The sequence below is a fragment of the Chelmon rostratus genome, chromosome 10, assembly GCF_017976325.1.
Source record: "Chelmon rostratus isolate fCheRos1 chromosome 10, fCheRos1.pri, whole genome shotgun sequence".
In the NCBI taxonomy this organism is placed as follows: domain Eukaryota; kingdom Metazoa; phylum Chordata; class Actinopteri; order Chaetodontiformes; family Chaetodontidae; genus Chelmon; species Chelmon rostratus.
In genome coordinates, this window is record NC_055667.1 from 6453667 (window position 1) to 6475011 (window position 21345).

At 41.8% G+C, this 21345-nt stretch overlaps 1 protein-coding gene across 3 annotated transcripts in view; it reads right to left on the bottom strand.

Moving 5' to 3' along the window:
* Positions 1-3321: 3321 nt before the first annotated feature.
* The window catches only part of mib2 (MIB E3 ubiquitin protein ligase 2), a 47111-nt gene continuing 29087 nt past the window's right edge, over positions 3322-21345 (bottom strand). For all 3 annotated transcript variants that reach the window (XM_041945928.1, XM_041945927.1, XM_041945926.1), the window contains exons 11-19: positions 19065-19213; positions 18348-18504; positions 17052-17206; positions 10469-10595; positions 9994-10254; positions 7271-7449; positions 6963-7156; positions 6601-6666; positions 3322-6126 (exon numbers count right to left, since the gene is read on the bottom strand). In XM_041945928.1, the coding sequence (XP_041801862.1) occupies positions 5885-6126; positions 6601-6666; positions 6963-7156; positions 7271-7449; positions 9994-10254; positions 10469-10595; positions 17052-17206; positions 18348-18504; positions 19065-19213 (1530 nt within the window). In that variant the 3' untranslated portion in view covers positions 3322-5884. The remainder of the gene's footprint in view (positions 6127-6600; positions 6667-6962; positions 7157-7270; positions 7450-9993; positions 10255-10468; positions 10596-17051; positions 17207-18347; positions 18505-19064; positions 19214-21345) is intronic.

The following is a 21345-nucleotide window of genomic DNA, read 5'->3' on the forward strand; positions in this document are numbered from 1 at the left end:
CGACAAGAAATAAAGAACATCACCAAAACTTTCCTGAAAACAGGATACTTGAACACTTGCATGGTTGAAGTGTTCAGGCACAGAGCCAGAGAGCAGAGAGCTGCTGACAGTGACGAGCAGACTGGGGCCAGTGGTTCCTGAAACCTGGTGGCATCCAGTGGGCTACGGTCACCTGCACTGAGAAGATGTTGTTATAAAGCCGTAGAAACAAAATTAATTCCCCTCATTGTCTCCACCAACATGTTGGAGTTTTTTCTCAGAAAAAAAGAGGAACAAGTGACAGAACAAAAGCAGGCAGTTAACCCACATCACAGGATTTCAATGCAATCTGCGATATCGTTCAACATTCAGCGCGGTGCAGAGAAGTCATGTCTTCTCTCCACCACCGCATGTGTTACTGTAACTGTGTGCTGCAGTCAGGAAACGCTTTCCAGAAATAAAAACATCATAATCACAGTCCCAGGGTGAGAAGCGCTCAAACGCGTCAGAATACGTCTATCGAGTTAGAAGAGATGTCTGTGTACAGGAAGCAGCCTGTTAGCTTAGCATAGATGGAGGCAGAGGGAAACCTGGCATTTTCTAATTGTAAAAGTAAATGAATAAAAAAAGAAAGCTCACATGTGTATGTGTATGTACAATGTGTTGGTCTTGTGCTAAGCTAAGCTAACCATCTCCTGATTCTAGCTTCATATTCAAGTCAGTCATATCAGTCTTCTCATCTGACTCTCAGCAAGGAAGCAGAAAAAAGCGTATGTTAATAAATGCAGGAAGGTTTAAAGGAAACAATTTTATCAGAATATGTTTGTGAATCTTGAGTCATCCACAGGGAGGCAGCTCGTCCAAACGGGCCTGAGACCCAGTGTCAGGAACTGAAGCCCGTCCAAACTGCTGACCCAAAGTGAAACCTTATTCACCTCAACCCAAATATGCTGGTAAACACAGCCTCATCTTCAACACTCGGTCTCCTGTTTTAAACCCTCCTTTGTCCGCTTGCAAACCAGCGAGCGCCATGCAGCTCCAACAGGCCGAAAACTAGGAATTCATGGCGAGGAGGACACAAAGAGGCTGATGCTGAGGAAAAAGCTTCAGCGCTGATGTGATGCACGGTGGAGGAGAGCAGTAAATGCTGATACCAGGGCGCGAGCCAAATACTGAGGAAAAATGAGCCAGTGGCTCGATAAGAGAAGCAGCCTCAGCAAACATGAGGCCCAGTGTGCAGTTCTGTGAGCGAGGGCGCCCCCTGAGGGACACCTGAGAGTGAGGCGTGGATGCTCCTCTGTTCTCTTTACCTGCTGAAAATCAGCTCCACCTTCAGTCCACTACAACATAACACGGATATAAATCATCATGTGCGCATGTGGGGGTGAAAATGATTCGACAGACAACTATAGAATGGACAAAAGGTCAGAAAAAAACATATTTTAAGAACGCCATGCTCATTAAAGGTGCTGGCCTCTATGAATATTCCTGCTTTCTGACAGACTGTGGTGTGTGGGTTTGATTTGTTGGTCGGGCAGATCATCATCAGTGAGGTTACACAACAGGAAAGAATATCCATTGCTTTGATTTTACATGCACCACTAGATGGCGCTCTCCTCACATCTTGCCCACATAAAGCTCTGCTACTCTGCTAATGCCAAGTGGACAAAATAATAGGAACACCTTACCTGCAAAACCTCATTTAATAAAGCTCATGTTGCAAATGTTTTCATAGAATCAGAGAGAAGCTAATTCAATTATTTATGGTGTTGTTTTATTAGACTGTATTTTAATGTGTTATGATATACTACTAGTGTGCCTTGTAAATTTCATCACAAGCAGATAAAGAACAGTAAAATAAGACAGAGAAGACAGAACTGAAAACAACATCAATATGACAAATGACAGAAGGCTATATATAATATGAATATGTACAACTTAATGATTAAAGGCACTGATATGGATATATCTACTGACAAATCTTTATAATGACAAGAAAACTAATAAAGTTATATGGTTATGGTTTGTAAACAAGAGCTTGCACTATGTACATATATATTAGATGGGTTCTGGGGTGCAAACAGAACAATTTAATTCCAAACTGATCTGAAATAATTCTTGAATATTTCAAGGAAAAATGTTGACATTACTTCAATCGTTTTTTTTTTTTACATTTTAAAATTTTTAAAGCCAATGCCTAATTTTGTCATATATTTTTTCTTCTGGAGACTTTATTTGCACTAACATGTAGCTATTCCTTCTGCCCGTGAGAGGTCACACCTTAATGTTTTATCTGTCATTGTAATTCATTCGTATGTATGAGACGATCCTGTCGTATTCCAAGTTCAGCAACTTCTCCTTCTACTAAAATCTGCATGTGATTTTTATAATTCAAAAGTTCAAATGAAAACATACAACACAGCTGCATCGGTTCAAATTTTTTTCATCATTTATTTCTTTTTAGTTTTGGATAGATAGAATAAAAATGAGACGTTTGCTTGAGATTGTTGTGGCACCGTGGGCACTCCCAGTGTTCAAAGCTGTCATCCTCATCCTCACAGTGGACGTCACTGCTGAAGTGCTGAGTCATATGCCAGAGCCATGTGAGCCGTAAGACAATTAGGGCTAAGAAGTGGCACACAGCAGCATTTAACTGGAGACACTGCTCAGATACCAGGCAGCCTAAATGGGTTACAGCAAACGACCTGCTCGCCTGCTGCTTTCCTGAACTGAGGAGAATCTCCAGTGGAGGTGTGAATGTGAAATGGGTCGAGAAATGTTAAATGTATTACAGTTGTTATGTAAAATCTTAAAACATTTATTTTGATGCTCCTGTCAATCATTTTATGTTTCTACTTTAACCCAAACAGAAAAGCTTAACTAAAGCTGGATATAGCTTGATTTTTATCAGAATCTAATACCAATAATCACCACACTGACTCTGAGATACATTTCTGACTAAATGAAGCCAGTTTGCAGCGATTACAGGATTCGTCGCTGCCTTCTCCAGCTGCCAGGTCAGAATGCTGCTTGTTTACTTCACAGGACACAGCAGGAAGCCGGCGCTCTTCCTGTGAGACTTGGTGGAATAATCCTTTCATAGAGGGGTTAACACTGGGGAAAAAGACTCACTCTTGAAAAACACTATTAACAATGTGAACATTAAAAACAGTGTGATAGAAGCTACATCATCATCTCGTCTTCACCAATGTCTTATCTGTTTACAGCAGGTATCTGCTGAAACTTAGGAGACATTCACCTGTCAGTGACAGTGATTTTTCATTCTTTATTTATGTCAAATAAATAAGGAAAACAAAAACCCTCCACAGCAAGTCCTTAGAAAACAGTTCCATATTTATTGCAAAATATTTTTGTACAGAATACAACTGAAAAAACATCAACAGAGGAGGAATGGACAGTAAGGCCAACATCAGAACTCCAAGAGCTGAACTGTACAAACACCAATAGTAACATTTGCTGCTTTAATAGTGTTTTTATACATAAATTGTTTCCCGCCCTCACAGCCGCCACCTTAAGGGGGAGAAAAAGAAAGAACTAAAACATCTTTCCCCTTTTTCTCAAACATTATTGCCTTTGCCTGTAAAACCTTCAACTAAGAACACCAACGGACAATCCTTAAAATGTCTAAATTTCTGTAAGAAACTTGTCCCTTGATTGATAATGTCTCAGAAAATATAAATATATATACTTGTAAAAAGCTCCAAATATGGGACTGTTGATATTTTTGAAGTGAGTGTTGCATCACTTGAACATGAGGAGGTTCAGAGCATTGCAGCTAAAGTCAGGAGGCTAACACCATTAGCTCGACTTCTAACACCAGCAACTGAACGTGCCGAGATAATACTTCTGATTCTGAACTAAATGAAATATCCATGTTTAAAGTTTGCTTTTAGTTATGTCACACTGCTGGAGTAATTGAACCCTCACTTGAGCTTGGAGGGGTTTAGCATAGTGCGCCGAGATAAATTCGGGCGTGCATGCCCATGCACATCCTCATGCGATTTGGCACTGATGTAAAAGTTCTTTCCTCAGAGTAAACCTCTTGGTATACTCGTCTCAAGTCTCTCCAGCTCCTTCTCTTACATCTTTTTTCTTTACAAATAAAAAAAGGCAGAGTGAGACAGGATACATTTTTTCCCCCCGACATTCAAATGTACATCTTTAACATTGGCTCTCCCAAAATTTGGGATCTAATGAAGACAAAAAAACCCTCCTGTCTCTGGAAGTTTATTATAGAAAATAAAAATTAAACAAAGATTAAAATAGATACGATTTTTTTTTTCTCATATGCATGTAAGCCCTTCAAGAAAACACACCAAAACATTAGAGAGGATGAGGATGATGTACAATCCAGAACTCCAGAGGAGAGAGAGGGGGCTTTTCTGACACGACACGACTTGACTAGGAAGGTAGACGTGGGACAAGAGGTGCAACGAAACAACGTCATGTTCGCCCTTCTGATTCTATATCTTACAATACATCTGGTGGATAAATCACACATGTCTCCTCCTTTAAGCTGTGAACGCGCCGCTCGTTGGCGTCTCTACACCGGTCAGATGACAGACTGTGGTCGTCAGACACAAACAGGCAGACCAACACAGAGATAAAAGCCGACTGCTGCTTCTGGGATGCTTCGTCAACCTTTTTTTTTGTTTGTTTTTGTTTGTGTTTTTTGGAAGAAAATGTGAGTTTTGTTACAGAGGCTCTTCTGCAAACATTCATTCCGCTAATGACGATGATATTTTGAGTGTTTCTTCTGCAATTCTGAGTCACTATGCACAACTTTATGACTGGTTATTTTCTTTTTTCAGTGACCTTCCACTAAAATGTTCTGATACACTGTAGTCCTGCAATGGTGTGTGGGTGTTTTTGCGGGGGTTGGGTAGGGATGAGGGTCTAATACCTTTTCTGGATATCACAAGTGCTATCAATGAGTTGATACCCTGAGTAGAGGACATAGGCTTGGGGTGAATTTCAGTAGAAACAGAAACATTTTTGCCAAGCAAAAAAAAGGACATTACTAAGTAATACCACCTTTCACACATAAATAAAAATCTGTACTTATCGGTACATTTAAAACCACAAATGTAACCAGAGAGAAATAAAACAACAACAACAACAACAACACAAATCACCCATGACAACACAGTCATTTCAGCCTTACAATATGCATATATTCATGCATATATATTGTGTATTTCCCCTTGCATACAGGCGAGTGGTTGGGGACTATATAGAGAGCCTTTAGATATACCAACTCCCTCTGCAGAGACTAACACTGATTATTAAGAGATTGGTACAAATGAGAGCAAACATAATTCACAGGACAGGCTGAGGGGCCAGAAGACGGGGGCTGATTCTCTGCAGCCTTGTAAACAGAGGAGGCCAGAAAGCCAGAGAGGATGATGGGTAACAGACATCCACTTAAAGCAGCAAAGATAGGACAGATTACAAGAGGTGGAGGCCGGGTGGGAGTGAGGAAAAGAAGAGGTGGGGGACCTTTTGCTTCCAGATTACCGATCAGAGCATTCGAAGTGGCAGCACCACCCCACAGCCTCGTCTGCTTCCCGTCAAACTCAGCGGAACATCAGTTCTGACGCTGAACATTAGGTTCTCAACGTGTTCCTGCTCGGGAGGGGAACTACTCAAAATGTAACAAACAGAGGACTCTCAGCGATGTAACACAGCGTCTTATAGTGAAGCAACCTATGGGCTGAGTAAGTATTTGATCACGGGGGGAGGGGCGGTGAGCAGGAAGGTGCGACAGGCAGTATTAGGTCACTGGGTCTTCAAAGACAACAGCTGCCTCTCTCTCACCTGCACTTCTCTCCAGTCCCCTCCGACATCCTCTTTGGGTCATTAAGAGCGTAGAGGACGGAGAAGTTCAGACGAATAACTGGATCCGCTCGCGGATGGTCTGCCGGCAGATCGGGCAGGTCTTGAGCGCAGCGCTGCAGTCGATGCAGGAGGCGTGTCCACACTGGAAGACCAGCTTGATGTGGTTGTCGATGCAGATGGGGCAGGTGATGCGCTCCTCCATCTGGCGGTAGCGAGACTGCAGCTGCTCCAGCAGGTTGTGCTGCTCCGAGTTCTCGGTGCCGGGGCTGCAGTCCACCTCTGTTTGGTCTGCGTGGGGGGATCAACAGGAATGCTGAACTGAATCCATCAACTTAGACTATAACCATAAGTTGTTGTTTTCTGATGTTAAGAGAATGGTGAAGGCTGTGCAGTTTGGTGCCACTGGTTAAAGATAATAAGGCCGTGCACTACAGCAGCTGACCACGGGCACAGCATGACTCAAAATATCTGACCATTTCACAAAGGTGCGTATGTGCATATGTGACTTTAAAATCATGAAACTCATGAACACTGGAAGCAAAATGTAAAACTGGTTTGAATAGTGTGCGTGTCTATATACAGTATATGTGTGTGTGTGTGTGTGTTATATATATACATATATATATATATATATATATATATATATACATATATATATATATATATATATATATATATATATATATATATATATATATATATATATATATATATATATATATAGAGAGAGAGAGAGAGAGAGAGAGAGAGGGTTGTTCTTACCTTGTCTAATTTTCTTGGTGATTGTAACTTGACATTTGATGCATTTCTTCATTCGATGGGCACACTCTGTTTAAATAAGGACAAGATCAGTAATGAGATACAGAAGAGAGACAAAGAGAATACGATTTGTAAAAAACAAAAAAGTGCATCTACAGTATAAAGAATTTGTCCACATCATTTAACATCAAGATAAAAAGTGAAGTAAACAGGAGAGAAGAAATTGGACATTTGTGATATACAATAGGCCAGGATATTCAAACACCTGGAGTACAATGCAACGTACTGGAAAGTTTTGTTTTGGTAGTATTATATATGACTGAAAGTCAGCCTGTGATTTCATTTCAATAGATAGAACCACCCACCTTCACAGGCCACACTGTGCTGGCAGGGGCAGAAGAGAACCAGCAGAGCCAGCTCGGAGCAGATGAGGCACTCGCTGGGCCCTGGCGGTGTAGGAAGAACGAGGTTGGTCATGGTGTTGGGCGTAGTGTGGACCCGCCGCAGGCTGGCGCTGCTCAGACCCTGTCCACAAGTGATGGCCTGCAGACGCTGCAACCTGACAGACAACACACAGCTATAACAAAAATCTCTTTGCTTTACCGATCCAACATATTTAGTAACATTGTCTAATGGCATTATGAATTTTAGCACAGCTTTTGCAGACATCTACCTGTGTTTCTCAGAGAAGCTCTTGATGAGCTGCAGCATGCCGCTGTCTGCTACCAGGTCCAGAGGACTCTTGCCCTTGTGGTTGGCGTAATTGATGTCGGCCCCTTCCTGTGCTAGAAAACAAGCGATGGCTGTGCCAACACTCAGCTCCGTATTCCCGAGAAGACCTGACGCGTTCAGCTGTGGACACACATGACGATGAAGGGAAGAGAGGATGGGTAAGAGGGAGAAGACCGAGGTAAAACTAAAACGATTTTGAGAAGTTCTGCAAACATTCCCCCCTACTAAGAAGGCTAAGAACTGAGCTTGTGGAAATGGCAGAACTTGAGAACAACTTGAACTTAAGTCAAGGATGCAGCTGAATGTGAGCAACCAAAAGGTAACTGAGGTAAATCCAGCACAATCCAGCTAAGGCTGATACACAGATCTGAAACCAATCAGCACTGAAGAGCTCCAGCAATAACTCATCTGCTGACAGTAGCCAAAACAGGCCTGAGCACTGATTCAAGCCACCTTCATGCATATGTGTGTGTGTGTGTGTGTGTGTGTGTGTGTGTGTGTGTTGGCTTGGCAGGCGCCCAGGATGCTGAGTGGAGCTGCAGTGTTTGCGGTCAAGTAGACTAGAGAGGACGTTCTTCATCGGAGCAATGATATCAACACCAACTGATGTAACGGCGGTTTAAGTGCTCATCTAAAAAGTGCTGCACGCAGCACGGAGTCAAGGTCTCTTACAGAGGAATACTGAACTAGTTCTTGTGAGTAAATGGCTCTCTGAAAAGCATGAAGGAGATGACAGGAGAAGCTGTGATTTCTGATCTCGTCTTTACAATGTTAACATCTGGTGAACAACTCCTTCAGCAAGTGCTGAAAGCTGCTCTGATCGATACCTTGATTAACACTGGGTTTCATTGCCATGTATAATGTGAGAGGTTTCGCTTGCAGTAATGAATCCACAGAGAATTAACACCCAGCTGTGACCCCCCAGGCAAACTTTTCAATGAGAAAAGCTTATATACACCCACTGTACACCCACCAGACTCAATTAGCAAGTAGCTGTCCAACATAATGGAGCATTTAGCAGCTAAAGATCCACATATATTTCTCAGGAGTTGGTGGAGACCAAAGTAGAGCTAAGGGGGAACATCAGAGTTATATTTATGGGTCCCCTGAAACACTTCTCTGTCTCTCCAACAATTTTATAAGGTGGTAATGTGTCAATGTTGTGTTTACAGCGTGTTGGGCTTCCCCTAAGAGGACAACTGGTTTAATGTTACTAAACTCCAGGAAATAAACACATGCTGCCTTCATTTTCATACAAGCTTCATTCATGTCTTTCTGCTAGCAGTAGCATTATCGTTGCTTGCCATAATGAATATAAACATTTCCATTGGTCACTGATGTTGACTGCAGTGGTGATTCATGGGATCTTCCCCGTACGACGTGACTTTACAGAGAAAAACAGACAATTCCAAATGTCAAAGTGTCGCAATAAGGTCAGACATAGTAGAGGGAGGCCTGAGGTTTCAGTCAGTAATTTCTGCGCTTCGGGAGATTAGTAATACCACATGGCTTCTTTTAGATTCATTGGATTGATGGAGTGTGATCCTATCCAAGTCATCCTCTGGGGAAAGATGACATGGTGTGTTTACACTGCACTCCTAAATTTAAATTCAAACTAAAAAACAGACATCTTAACCAGAGCTCCCTCTTTGCCAAATCCATATTGCTACACTAACTGGGTGCTCTTCACGTCTCAATCCTTCAGCACTTCCTCTTTCCCATCAGCACTTCATCACACTGTCGTTCTTAGTCTCTTGCCAGCACTTTCTTTTAAAGCAAGAGAGCGATATGACATTAAAGTCAAAGACGAGGTTATCTTTACTTCTAAGGAAAATAAATCCTAAATGTTGGGACGTATTGGACTAAAACTGCAAATTCTACACTCTTCTCCAGGAACAACAAACAGTCGTAATGCCTGTTTTAACTTATATATAGCACCACCTTTGTGCATCCCCATCTGACTCCTTTCTCCTCCGTTAACTCTCTTGCCCTGTTTACACAAGAAAGCAAAGCCCTTTCTCTTCAGGTAACCCTCTCCTTAAAGTCATCCCGCCTGACTTCCTTTACCTTCTCATCATTAACCTGGAAAAGCCAACTTACTCCTTTATCTTAGATTAACCCCCCAGACTACAGACCTTTACATTCCTTCCCTCTGTTCTTGTTTACCATTCCCTCCCTGCTTCAATATTGAGTCTATTCTTATCCCTCAAGTCTTTATTTACCCTTTATTTACCCGCAAGACTGCATTAATCCTTCTTCCCACCTTCAGCCTTCATCTACCTACCTTTAAGTGTCTGTTTACCTCTCATTCAGCCTATATTTACTCCTCTTCCAATGTTCTCATATTCTTCCGTTAGTCCTTTATTTATTGTAGCTTGTCTCCTTGGTCACCCTCTCTTTATTTAGCCCTCAGTTCTTCGTGCGGTCAAATCTTTTGAAAGTTGAGTTGTCTCTCTTCAGCTCATTCAGTCCCAACAATATCCAAAATTGGTCATGCATCACTCATTGTAGCCCCATTGTAACTCCTTCTCATTATGAGCTATGTCAATAAACACAGAATTAGATCAGTTAAGCATCCTGAATGAATGAATAAAATCAATACTAGATAACCAGAAACAAGTAACACGTCAACAGCATGTTGCCTCCCTGCCTGTCAGCTCTCACCCTGCAGTAGAGCGATGTGGAGGAGCAACCCTCGCTGCTCTCCTCGGTGCTGCTGGTTCCCACAGCAGGGTTGAGCATAACGTTGGCCAGCTGCGGGCGGAGCAGGGACACGTGCATGGCCGTGTCGCCGTCCTCGTCCTCCATGTTGACGTTGGCGCCCTCGGCCACCAGCAGCTGCACCAGGTCGGTGTGGCCCTGCGTCACCGCCAGCTGCAGCGGCGTCTGGTTCCGGTTGTTGCGGATGTTGATGTCGCAGCGACCCTGTGGAGGGAGGGGTTGAAAAAAAAAAAGTCAAATTTTTGCTCCCAGAAACAGAAAATCAAGTTTTTAATCAACTGTATAAAAGAAATTGTGTGTGCATTCTGTGCTGCTGCTCTTGTTCCAAGTCAAAATCAATCATAAAAATAAAAAGCAGCAGTGAAGATGTATGAAAACAGTTTTAAATGACTCTGGTTCGCTCCAGTGTTCAGCTCACCTCCTTAATGAGGATCTCGGCCACATCGCGGTGGTTGTTGAGGGCGGCCAGATGCAGCGCGGAGAAGCCGTCCTCCTTCTTAACGTCCACCAGCTGCCGCGCTCGAGCCAAGATCTTCTCTGTGGCCCTGCCGCCAGGACAAACAACACGAGAATCAATTAGGAAGAGTGCACAACACTCCTCGTGGCTTAAATCAAGAACAGTTACATCTGTAATAGCTGCCCCCGGTGCTTTTCACCATCTCTCACTTTTGCAGGCTGCTGAGTGTTGTCATTGCTAGAAAGAACAACAGACTGGCCAGCAGTATTAAGAAGGATTCAGACACTGTTTGTCGAAGGCACTTAGACACCCATATCTAGATCTAGTGGCATGAAAGTGGCCTGAACCTGCTCATACACAGTGGCAGTGCATCTAGAGCAACACCACTGCACTGGTGACTGTAGAACATGCGCAAAGCATGAACCTCTCAAGCTCATTTTAGCCTGTGCCACAGTGTGCTTGACACGTGCTTGAACAGAGACGCAGGTGGTGCAGAGCTGCTAACGAGCCGATCTAATAAGAAAACACAGAGGCCCAACAGGCAGCCACTTCTCACCAAATACAGCCAACTGACCTCCTGATGTTTCTTTAATACTTTAATACTGCTGCACCTCAGGCCTTAAATAACAGTAGATCTCTACCAGCCGTGTGGCTTTCCATCATATTCAGCATTTAGCCAGCGTGCTACAGCATTGACAGATTATCGCAAACAGCACAATCAACACCTCACAGGTCAAAAATTTGAGGCATCCTCTTTGGCGTCTATCTGTGTTATCTATGAGTAAGGTGAGGTTCACAAAGTTTATTTCCCCTGAAGGATGAGACCACATTCAGTGAAGGGGGACTATTAGAACTTTTTGCGCTTCATGAAGCGGGCTGAGGCTGCAGTGTAAGGCTGGGCTATACTGTTGAGACGTCCTCTGCTCGGTAGCTCAGCGTGCTTTATGACGTGTGAAATTGGAGCCGACAGCCTTAGTGAGCAGCACCCAGGAAGCTGGCTGTTGAGGCTCGGGTGCGACGTGACCCAACCTTTCTATGGATGTTAGGCTAATTTTAATGTTAGATTTGGAAACGCTGGTGTTGATGATGATGACACGGGGCTGGTGAGCAGACAGAGGGCTTCTTGTAACCCTTATCAATAAAGACAAAAACTATGGATGTTAATGCATCGCTCCGCAACTAGCATACAGAAATGGACCAGAACATTTGTAAAATTCATACAATTTTATACCACTGAGTAACCAATTAATGTGATATCCATCCAAAAATACAGTCGAAGCGACTTCATACAGTAGCAACTCTAGCAATAAAGAGTAAATTACTATATAACGAAACACTGCTGATAAATAAGCAATCCATACAGCAGGGAGAAAAGAACGTGAACACAGAGTACATGAGGTATTTGTATTTAGAAAACTTTGCAGCTGGGATGTAGATGACTGACATAAAAATGTTATTTAGAAACTAAATTTACCTTGTAAGAGAATTTTCCCTAGATTTAGGATTACTTCATTACGTAATTTGTATAAAAAAGTCTCTCTACCTAGCACCTCCATAGTACCAATACAGAACTATTCTTCCAGCAACTGAAAGTACTCAAGTATTTTTTCTATTAATTTGCATTTTGTTCACCTACAATTGGCAGACATGCATGCTATGTACAGCATGTGGTATGCATGTGTGTCCTAATTTGTGTTCACATGTCTCCCCTGTACAAGGTTCGACCAAACTATTAGTTATGGTTACAATATGAATTGGAGAAGATGCATCCTTACTTCCTACCTTATAGTTTAAGTTAGACAACGATACAAAACATCTTAAAAATCTCTTTTGGCTGAAGTTTTGATCATTTTTCAACTAATAAAACAAAAACACAATCAAAACAGTAAATTTGTGACTTCAAGGCTCCGTCAGTGTACTAAAATCGAAAGAAATAGAAACAAAATCATAGACTCTCTTGAATGATGCATGTTAGTGGTGTCATCATTCTTGTATTACCCTGTACAAATGCTCCAGCCTCACAAGCAGCAGATTGCTGATACACTTCATATGTACTAACATGCATTACTAAGGTCTGCACCGCTGACAGCACAGGCCCCTTTGTTACATGTGCAGCGAGAATGGTCGGGATCTCCTCTGGGAGGTGATCACTGAGGATGAAGGCTGTTGGGAAGACATTGTGCTGGAGGTCACCGGTACCTGCAATGCAGCTCTGTGTGTGTGTGTGTGTGTGTGTGTGTGTGTGTGTGTGTGTGTGTGTGTGTGTGTGCGTAGTGACAGTATTGATGGAGGGAAATATCGTTCCTGCCTTTGAGTCGTCTCCAGAGCACCGTCGTTGGCTAAAGAGCTCACCCTGCAGATCTGAAGCAGACACGGCCGCGTGAGCTGTGCGCACTCCGCCTCATTTCCCTGCGTTATTTCCATAATCGTTACTCCTGTGTGTTCATGAATATTCAGACTTGGGCTGACATTTCCGGGCAGTTTTGTACAAACATGCCTTTACACACAACAGCTAGAGGGCATCAGCTAGAGGGCAGGCTGGTAATGACTTTTCTGCAGACTGGAGTCATCATTTGGTTATTTTTGGGAGTTCACATCATGCTTTTTTGCAACTTGCTTCTTGATCAAAGCTTGATAAAAGCAGAGGAAACGTACTATGAGTACTAATTATTTGACTCTGCAAATGACAAAAGAAATGAAAGTAAAGGGTTTTCATTTCATGTATGATGAGCTATGAATGTGAGCATGCAGTGAACTGGAGTGTGCCAGACAGTTCACACTGTACTGTCAAAAGGCAGAATGTAAATTCAAAAAGACAGGAGTGAAAAGAGGAGGCGTTGGAAGAATAGAAGAAAATGCTGGGAAACAAGATGGATCTGGTGAAAGCGAGGAGAAAACAAAGGAGTTTCGAGGAGGTCAGATTATAGGAAAGAGGGAAGAAATCCAGCCAAGTACTCTTTCTTTTCAATAAATACAGTAAACAGGCGAACCGTCCTGTACATCCATTTGCCTTTTCTGTCAAGATGAAAATTCCAGAGGAAATCTGGCTGCTTGCCTTGTTTCTTTTCTTTCCCAGGACTGTTTGTGAACTCTAGCCCTCTTTTTCCATTTCCTCACAATAAATAAATAGTCTAATAAACAAAACATTCTCATCTTTCTGTCAAAAAAAACAAAACAACACAGGGCAGCAGCTGCTCGCAGGAACGTTACAACAGTCGATACAGACAAAAAACTTCAAGTTTTATGGATGATCTTTACTCTCAAAGCTGAGGACAGTAAAGCAATCATCAGCTGAACCGGGGGGAAATCCCACGCAGTGGTACAGATCATACGGTACTTTGGTAGCTGTAAATAAAAGGTGGATGAATATCCAAGAGTATATTAAAGAAAAAAACAGGAAGGAAAAATGATAAACTCCAGCGGATTCTATGAATGTTGGATTTATTCCACAACGATTAATCTCATTTTAAACTGGAGATAAACTGTGATGAGACGTGTTTACCCTCAATCTAATGCCTGCACACATTCAAACTGTATATTCTAATTTGCCCTGAAGCCAGAACAAACACACCTGGGCCGCATCAATGTTGTGTAGGCCTGCTGGTGATATATGAACCAAGTGGTGAACCGGGCTAATCCCGAACACTGTAAATCCTGCGTCTCTACTTCTGGCGCAGCGGCTGATGTCAGGCTAAATGAATGCTGGGGAGCGCAGCCTAAACTCCCAGCACTGCACATATGACACTTGCCAGAACAGATCGGACATTTTATTTAATGACTGTCTACTGCGGCCTCCACTCCAGCTCTTTTTCCTCTCTCACTTGCAGTTATTGCTTGCAGACAGTATATTTTCCCATATTGCACTCATGTACAGGACTGCCCTGACATTAGAGATATATTTTTAAAGGTGCAGACAATATGAGCTAGGAGGGGGTGGTTGTTGAAGTGATGCGGAAACATGGGTCACCTGGAGGTGAGGTTGGGAAGTGAGAATTTAGCACTTTAAAGTTTTCCTTTGATGAGAGTAATGGATTGACTTATGCTCTTTCCTGACTGGTTTAGTATTTGGCGCTGACAGACTGAGTAAATGGTGGAGAGTCTGCGGGTAAAAAACCAGAGGACCAAGCTATGGTAATCTACTCACAGCATGAAAAGCTTTACTAATGACAGTAACAGGGCTCCCACTCTTTGGTATATAGATTACCAAGATATTATCCATCAAATGACACACAAATACACTTTAAAAATCTGTAAGTGAAACCTTGACCGAAATGGCATCGCTTCAGGGAGGAAATTTATGGTGAAGCTGGTGTTTTTCCTTCTTGCTTACTTTCCTTCATGGCACATCTTTAAAAGGAGCCAAGGTCAATTACGTGTTTTTGTTACAATTTAGAAAGGAAAGTTCACAAGAGGTCGTAAAAGCAAAGAAGCGGGACCTCACCGTGGTCAGGCAGGCAGACTTGGTGCACAGTGAAAAATACCGACTCTTAAGAAGTCACTCAGACCTTTGAGGAGACTTACTATCTTATTCATTTCTCAGATATGGTGCACAACATAATGTCTCTTGATCTTTGCACAGTGATCTGCCTTACTCTAATGTGTTACAAGACCTTGACTGCTCTGGAAACAACTCAAACAATAACAACTAATGCATAAATAATGCAAATAAATATCACCTGTTATGATGGTTTTTGGAGCATTTTGCTAATAAGAATCAATCATGCTGCCGAAAATAGCAAGGAAACACTGGTAGCAGTTAAATAACTAGAATTACATCTATGACAGTGCCTTAACAGGGTATCTGATGGTGCGCATTATAAAAAAAAAAATCTTTGAATACATTATCTAAAGACAAATACCTGCAGAGGTTGCTTTGCGTCATCTATAATTTGTATAGCATTAATACTTCACATTTAGACCTAAAATTTATCAATCAATCATTTTAAACAAAATAAAGTGAGAGTACTACTGAGAACTATCCTAACTTTTAAAAAGAATCCATTCATTCTGGTGTGTTGCCTCTACACTTCCAGGCTATTTGTGGTGTGTGGGAGCTGGTGTGATGCAACGTGGACAGAGGAGGACACTGGCACACCAAAAATACGAATTGCGTTTGAGGGATGAAACTGTATCATGGTGAGAACATTCAGTTATGCACCGCGCCTCTGCCTGCCTGGTCAGTGCGCCGTCGAGCCTCAGCTCATGATTAAGCACCTCCAGTGTCAACCAGCCTAAAACCAACACAGTCAGTGAACAATGGAGCCTTTGTGACAGGTGTCAGCGAGGCAGCCTTGATGTTTGGCCCCAAGCACCTCAGTGTAGAGTAAAATGGCTGAGCTGATCTGTCACCAGCACCCTATTGGTGTCACTGAGAGGAACATAATACACAGAGCCAGTTTGGGAGGAATTAAGTCAAAATCTTTGATATTTTTATAAAAAATGTTTTCCTTCTCCCTCTCAATAAGTTCAGTGACACAGCAGTGGCAGAACCCACAGCCAGTCATCAAAGCTGTGTTCAGCAGATCTTTGTACCACTGCTCACAGTTTGTTTGGATGTTTTGAATTTTTGTCCACTCATGGATCCCAGGCTCTGCATTGCTGAAAAATGACTACACTAAATGTAGATTGTGAAAAATGTGGAGGACCCGTCAATATGTTGGAAAACAAGATGCAAAAGTAAATGTTGCTGCATTTTTGCCTGATATTGACTGCCAGCCTGCTGACAGCAGCAGGAGCTGTGTGGGAGATGAGCTCTCTATCTGTAACAAATAGTGCTGAGAGTTGACCTTTGAGGCCTCATTTGAACCCACAGGAGAGATTCCCACACACATACGCCCATAACCATCATTTCCAGTGTTCACATCAGATGCAGGCGTTTAAACTACCAAGAACTGAGAACTGAGAAGACTGAAAATAACACACATGACACTGCGCATCTTAGAGACCTGCACCGCTGACAAGCAGTTGGGTGTATTTGGTGCACGTATACTATACTTGGGTGCGAGTGTTTGAGTGTGTGTCCATACTGAGTAGTTAACAAGCTCCCATTATAGGAGACTGTCCAGATTTGTGTGATTAAAGACATATTTGAAATAACACTGATGATCCTGATTGTCTGATTGAACACTTCAAAAATAAATTTAAATTACACCACTCCAATTCAGTGCTGACTTGTCCCTACTTTGGCCATTATTTACCGTATATAAAATTATTGTCATTATTAACCAATATGTAATTATGGTTAAGTCACATGTGGAATGTTTTTTTAAGCTTAATACCAAGTGACAAGCAGCAAGGCTGAATGCTGGAGTGAGCCATTACAAAAGTGCCATAACATTCACTTCTTCTAATCACACTAGACTCCAAGAAAACCCCAACTATATTCAAGTGCTTGGGTAAACACCCAACTTCCTTTGAAAAAGTCAATAAACTCTACCATGAATTTGAGCTTTAATATCTAATTTCACTTCTTATAATATGTGCGATGCCTCATCAAAGCTCTAAAAAGTACTTGCAGAAAGTTTTGGTTGTGATCTCCACTCACAGTTTGTTTCCTTTGAGGGCAGCGTGGTGCAGCAGGTTGAAGCCTCTGTGATTCTGCTGGGTGAAGTCAATGTTGGGCACTAAGACCAGGATCTCGATGATATTGCGGAAATCTTTAGCGATGGCATCATGGAGCGGCGTGTCCCCGTATGAATCCTGATTGTGGGAGGAAAGCAGCACAGTGAGTGAGGATGTTGCACATATTGGAACTAAACTAGTTCTGCAGGTTTTTGGGTCTTTTCTTCAGGCGTGTTGAGACATGGCACAGTCCTCGTAGACATACATAAATGCATATACATACACATATATACATCCACGTGTACACAATCTGTAACCGTGACATGACTTGTTTGCTAAAATGTGTTGCAATCCTGAAATGTGGACTATGTCAACTCATTCTGGGTCTACATTTGTGGTGTGATAGATGCTGCAGTACATTTTGATTGTATGTGGCACAAACAAAAACAAACTCGAGGGTGCTACTCCGTGTTTTTAGCCGAGTAGCAACTCTACTCAAGCAGAAAATATATGCAGTTAGTGAATTTCGGGCCTGGTTGCAGGCATGTCAGACAGTCTGGAAAATGCCCTAGAAGAGACACTTAATTGCCTTAATGAGGCTGAGGGCTGAAGTGAAGCAGGGTCACAGTCAAATATCATAAATGTTGGCATTTGTGTGTTTACAACTGCTTGAAAGGGCAGTGTGTGAGTTGCTGATGACATGTGAATAACGAATGACTGATACTGCCAGAGAAGCTCACTTACTGGCTACCCAGATGCTCATGCAATGATCACTCCTGACAGTGACCAAGCCAAAGAGCAGTATGATAAGGATCTGCAGGAGCCATTTACTTAGACATATATGAAAAATATGATATCAATATTGTTTTTCTGTTGTTTTTGCTTAGATCCCATTAAAGTAAAGCATGTTCATCTTTGACTTTAAAACAGGCCAAGCCGTGAACTGGATTGACTGTGTCATTCCTGTGGTTTATGGTCTCAAAATAACCCTCTCTTATCACAGCTGTGTGACTTGTGACACAAGTGTTAGCAACTGGCTAATCATTTCATGTTCAACAAAGGCAATGGTACACTGAACGGCTACTGAAAGTATACTAGCACAGAGCTGGTTTTCACTTATTTTTTGTGCCACAGAGCAGAATCAGTTTATGCAGTTAAATAATATGTAGGAGTGAAAAACATGTGAAAAACACACAATGATCTTCACTGGCGTTTGTAGGGGGACAAATGTTAAAATCAAAGGCCTGTCTGTAGTTTAAGGCATTCTAGGTCTTCTCACCTGAAGATTGACGTCAGCTGAATGTTCGGTCAGCACTCGCACTACGTCAGTGAAGCCCTTGTTGACAGCAATGTGGAGCGCCGTGCACATGGAGTTGTTCAGGAGGTTGACATTTGCCCCCTTGCTCAACAGCAGCCGTGCAATCTCTGCCTGATTACTGAAGGGAAAACATAAACAGAAAAAGACACACAAACCGATTATTCCTCATTAGCATCTGTTTCTGTTGAGTGATTCAACCTGTCCGAGCGGTGCTTCCAATTAAGTTAATTCAAACCAGCATATAAAAACTCAAATGCTTATTCTGAAAACATACTGGGAGCCACACAAAGCTAGAGGGTTTCATGCTAAGTTACACAAATATCATCCTTTTTAAAGGCTGCCATTGTGTTTGCATGGTTTACCACTGCTGCAGGCCAGCAGCAAAACAAGGTTGTTTTCAACTAGTATACGTTCCCAAAGAGATTTTGTCAAATGCTGGCTTCCTGAACACGTGTTAATGTGGTGAGAGGATGAGAAGTGGCTGGCTGCTAGGCGTCATTTCTGTGAATGGATTATCACATAACAAGGAAAGAGACAGACAGGACAATCCTGTATATCCGTCTGTGTCCGGGTTTTCCTTAAGCCTCAAAGAGCACAGTGTGTGTGTTATCTTTTCTCCTTTTCTACACTCAGATGTGTGTATGCGTGCAGGACAACGGCGTTTGTGTGTGTCCTCACCCGAAGGCAGTGTAGTGCAATGCTGTGTCTCCATCCTCATCCTTGATCTCGATGGAGCCGTTGGCCTGCAGCAGGGCCTTCACCACCTCCATGTGGCCTTGGTGAGCAGCGACCTGCAGTGCAGTCTTGCCCTGGTTCTTTATATCCACCTGCCAGGAACACAAACACGGTCGAAGGTTCATTATAGACAGTGATGGCCTGGACACCGTGCACAGATCTGGACACAGACTGGCTGGAAATAATCTGAGCATGAACAACAACCATGTTCGTCGCACACCTCAGACATAATCCTATTAGCTGTGTAGTCATCACTGAGTCGAAATGTTGTCAAGACCGTAACTAAAAAAAACATTTTATATTTACTTTGATTTACTTTTGCAGCAAGTTATTACTTCTCACTAATTTAGAATAAAAATACATCTCAGACTATACTATACATTATATGAAGTACAGTATATGAGTTAATCATATGTAAAGGCAATTATCATGATCTGTTGTATTACAATAATGCTGGTGGGTTTCATTGTGGGTGCAGCACAATAGTAGTCTTTTACCTAGAAAAGCTTATCCATTAAAATTCCAGAAAATGTACCATATTGCTATAAAATTACATGCAACATGGCGGAAGTTTTTATCGATATCACCCACACTCCTGTCTAACTGAATGGCAAAAATACACTCTTGTGTAGTGCCCAATGAATGATAAAAGCACATTTTGGACTGATACTTGGCTAAAGACAAAACTGCACACAATATTACCTATATTGCAATATAACCTACAGCATCAGATGTTTTTAGGGCTAAAGCATCAAACCAAGGACTTAATCATGGGACAGGATTACCTTAAATAGTAACTTCATACAAAATTACAAATAAATACAAAAAATTTTTAGCTGGTAAATTACACGTACCAGGAGCAGTTCATGCATTCCATGCAAATTCCAAAAATGCATTTTTGGAATTTATTAAGCTTAAGTTTGTATTTAAAGACTGTAAAAAAAAAAAAAAAAAGGAAGTAAAAAGTGAAAAGACTTTGTAAGAACTGAAAAGTATGTTTTAAGCCAGAAAGTGAAAGCTTGTTCTACCTTGCTCATCTGTCTCAATGCTTTTTATGTGCGTGCCAATACTGATGATGTCGGTATATTTTATACAAGTGGTGACTTTTCTTGCTAATTAATAATGTTTCCAGCCACCTTAGGTTTTTATGTTCTACATTATTTTGGTACAACACCAGTTTGGATTACAGGTGATGTGTGTGAGGGTTGTTTTTTATTTTCATCCACTTGGAACAATCATCATTGTAACAAATATCTTGTTTGTTTTGGTTTTGTTTTTGGTATCTCGATATGTTTCTTTAGCATAAGATGCTTACTGCTGAAATCTGAATGGAAATGGCCGGCAGCCAATAAATGCTGATAACAAGAAGGAAAAAAGTACAGGATGTAGTGCAGGGGGCCTGCTTCTTCTGTTCCTCAATGAGCGAGACATCTAACCTCATCACCTCTCAAACTCTCCTCATTAAGAGTACCCCATAGGATGTTAGTGTGTGTGTGTGTGTGTGTGTGTGTGTGTGTGTGTGCACACGTGGGTGTGTGTGTGAACGACAGACGAGGACAACATATGAAAACACATACAGACCGTTGTTTGGATTCTTTTCCATTAAATTCAGCTTCAAAGGCATTTCTTGGTTGCAGGCCTCTGCCATAAAACCAAGTAACAGAGAATCCAGAAGTGTTTCCATCAAAGATCTACTGAAATCTGCCTTAAGCCTCAGAAAACCTATTTGTGATGACAACGGCACAATTTGACGTATTGGAATACTTGGTGTGTGATCATATTACTCATGTTTCATGTGTTTAAATGATATCCCTTACATATATTACAGCAGTAATAATTAATGACAATATAACTTCTATTTCCACTGTGCTAGATGTGTCATTTAATAGCATAATAATACCAGTTTTGAGAAACCTACCCTCAAATTTATATCTAGTAAGACATAAAACAGAACATTATTTAACCAGAAGTGCCTGCCTGAGATTAAAAACCTCTTTTGCGTAGAGATATATTATTTTTCTTTCTTTATGCAGTAGTATTTCTAAACTGTCACTGATCACGCTCTTGCTCTCCCTCCTTTAAGGATCAGACAGTGTCTTAACCAAAGACATCAATTCAATTATGAGAATCAATTTCATAATTTATGAGGAGAAGTGGAGTGAAAGTTTTGCTGCTGTGCTGTATCATAATGGCACAGAGTTTTACAGTGTGGAGAGATACTGGA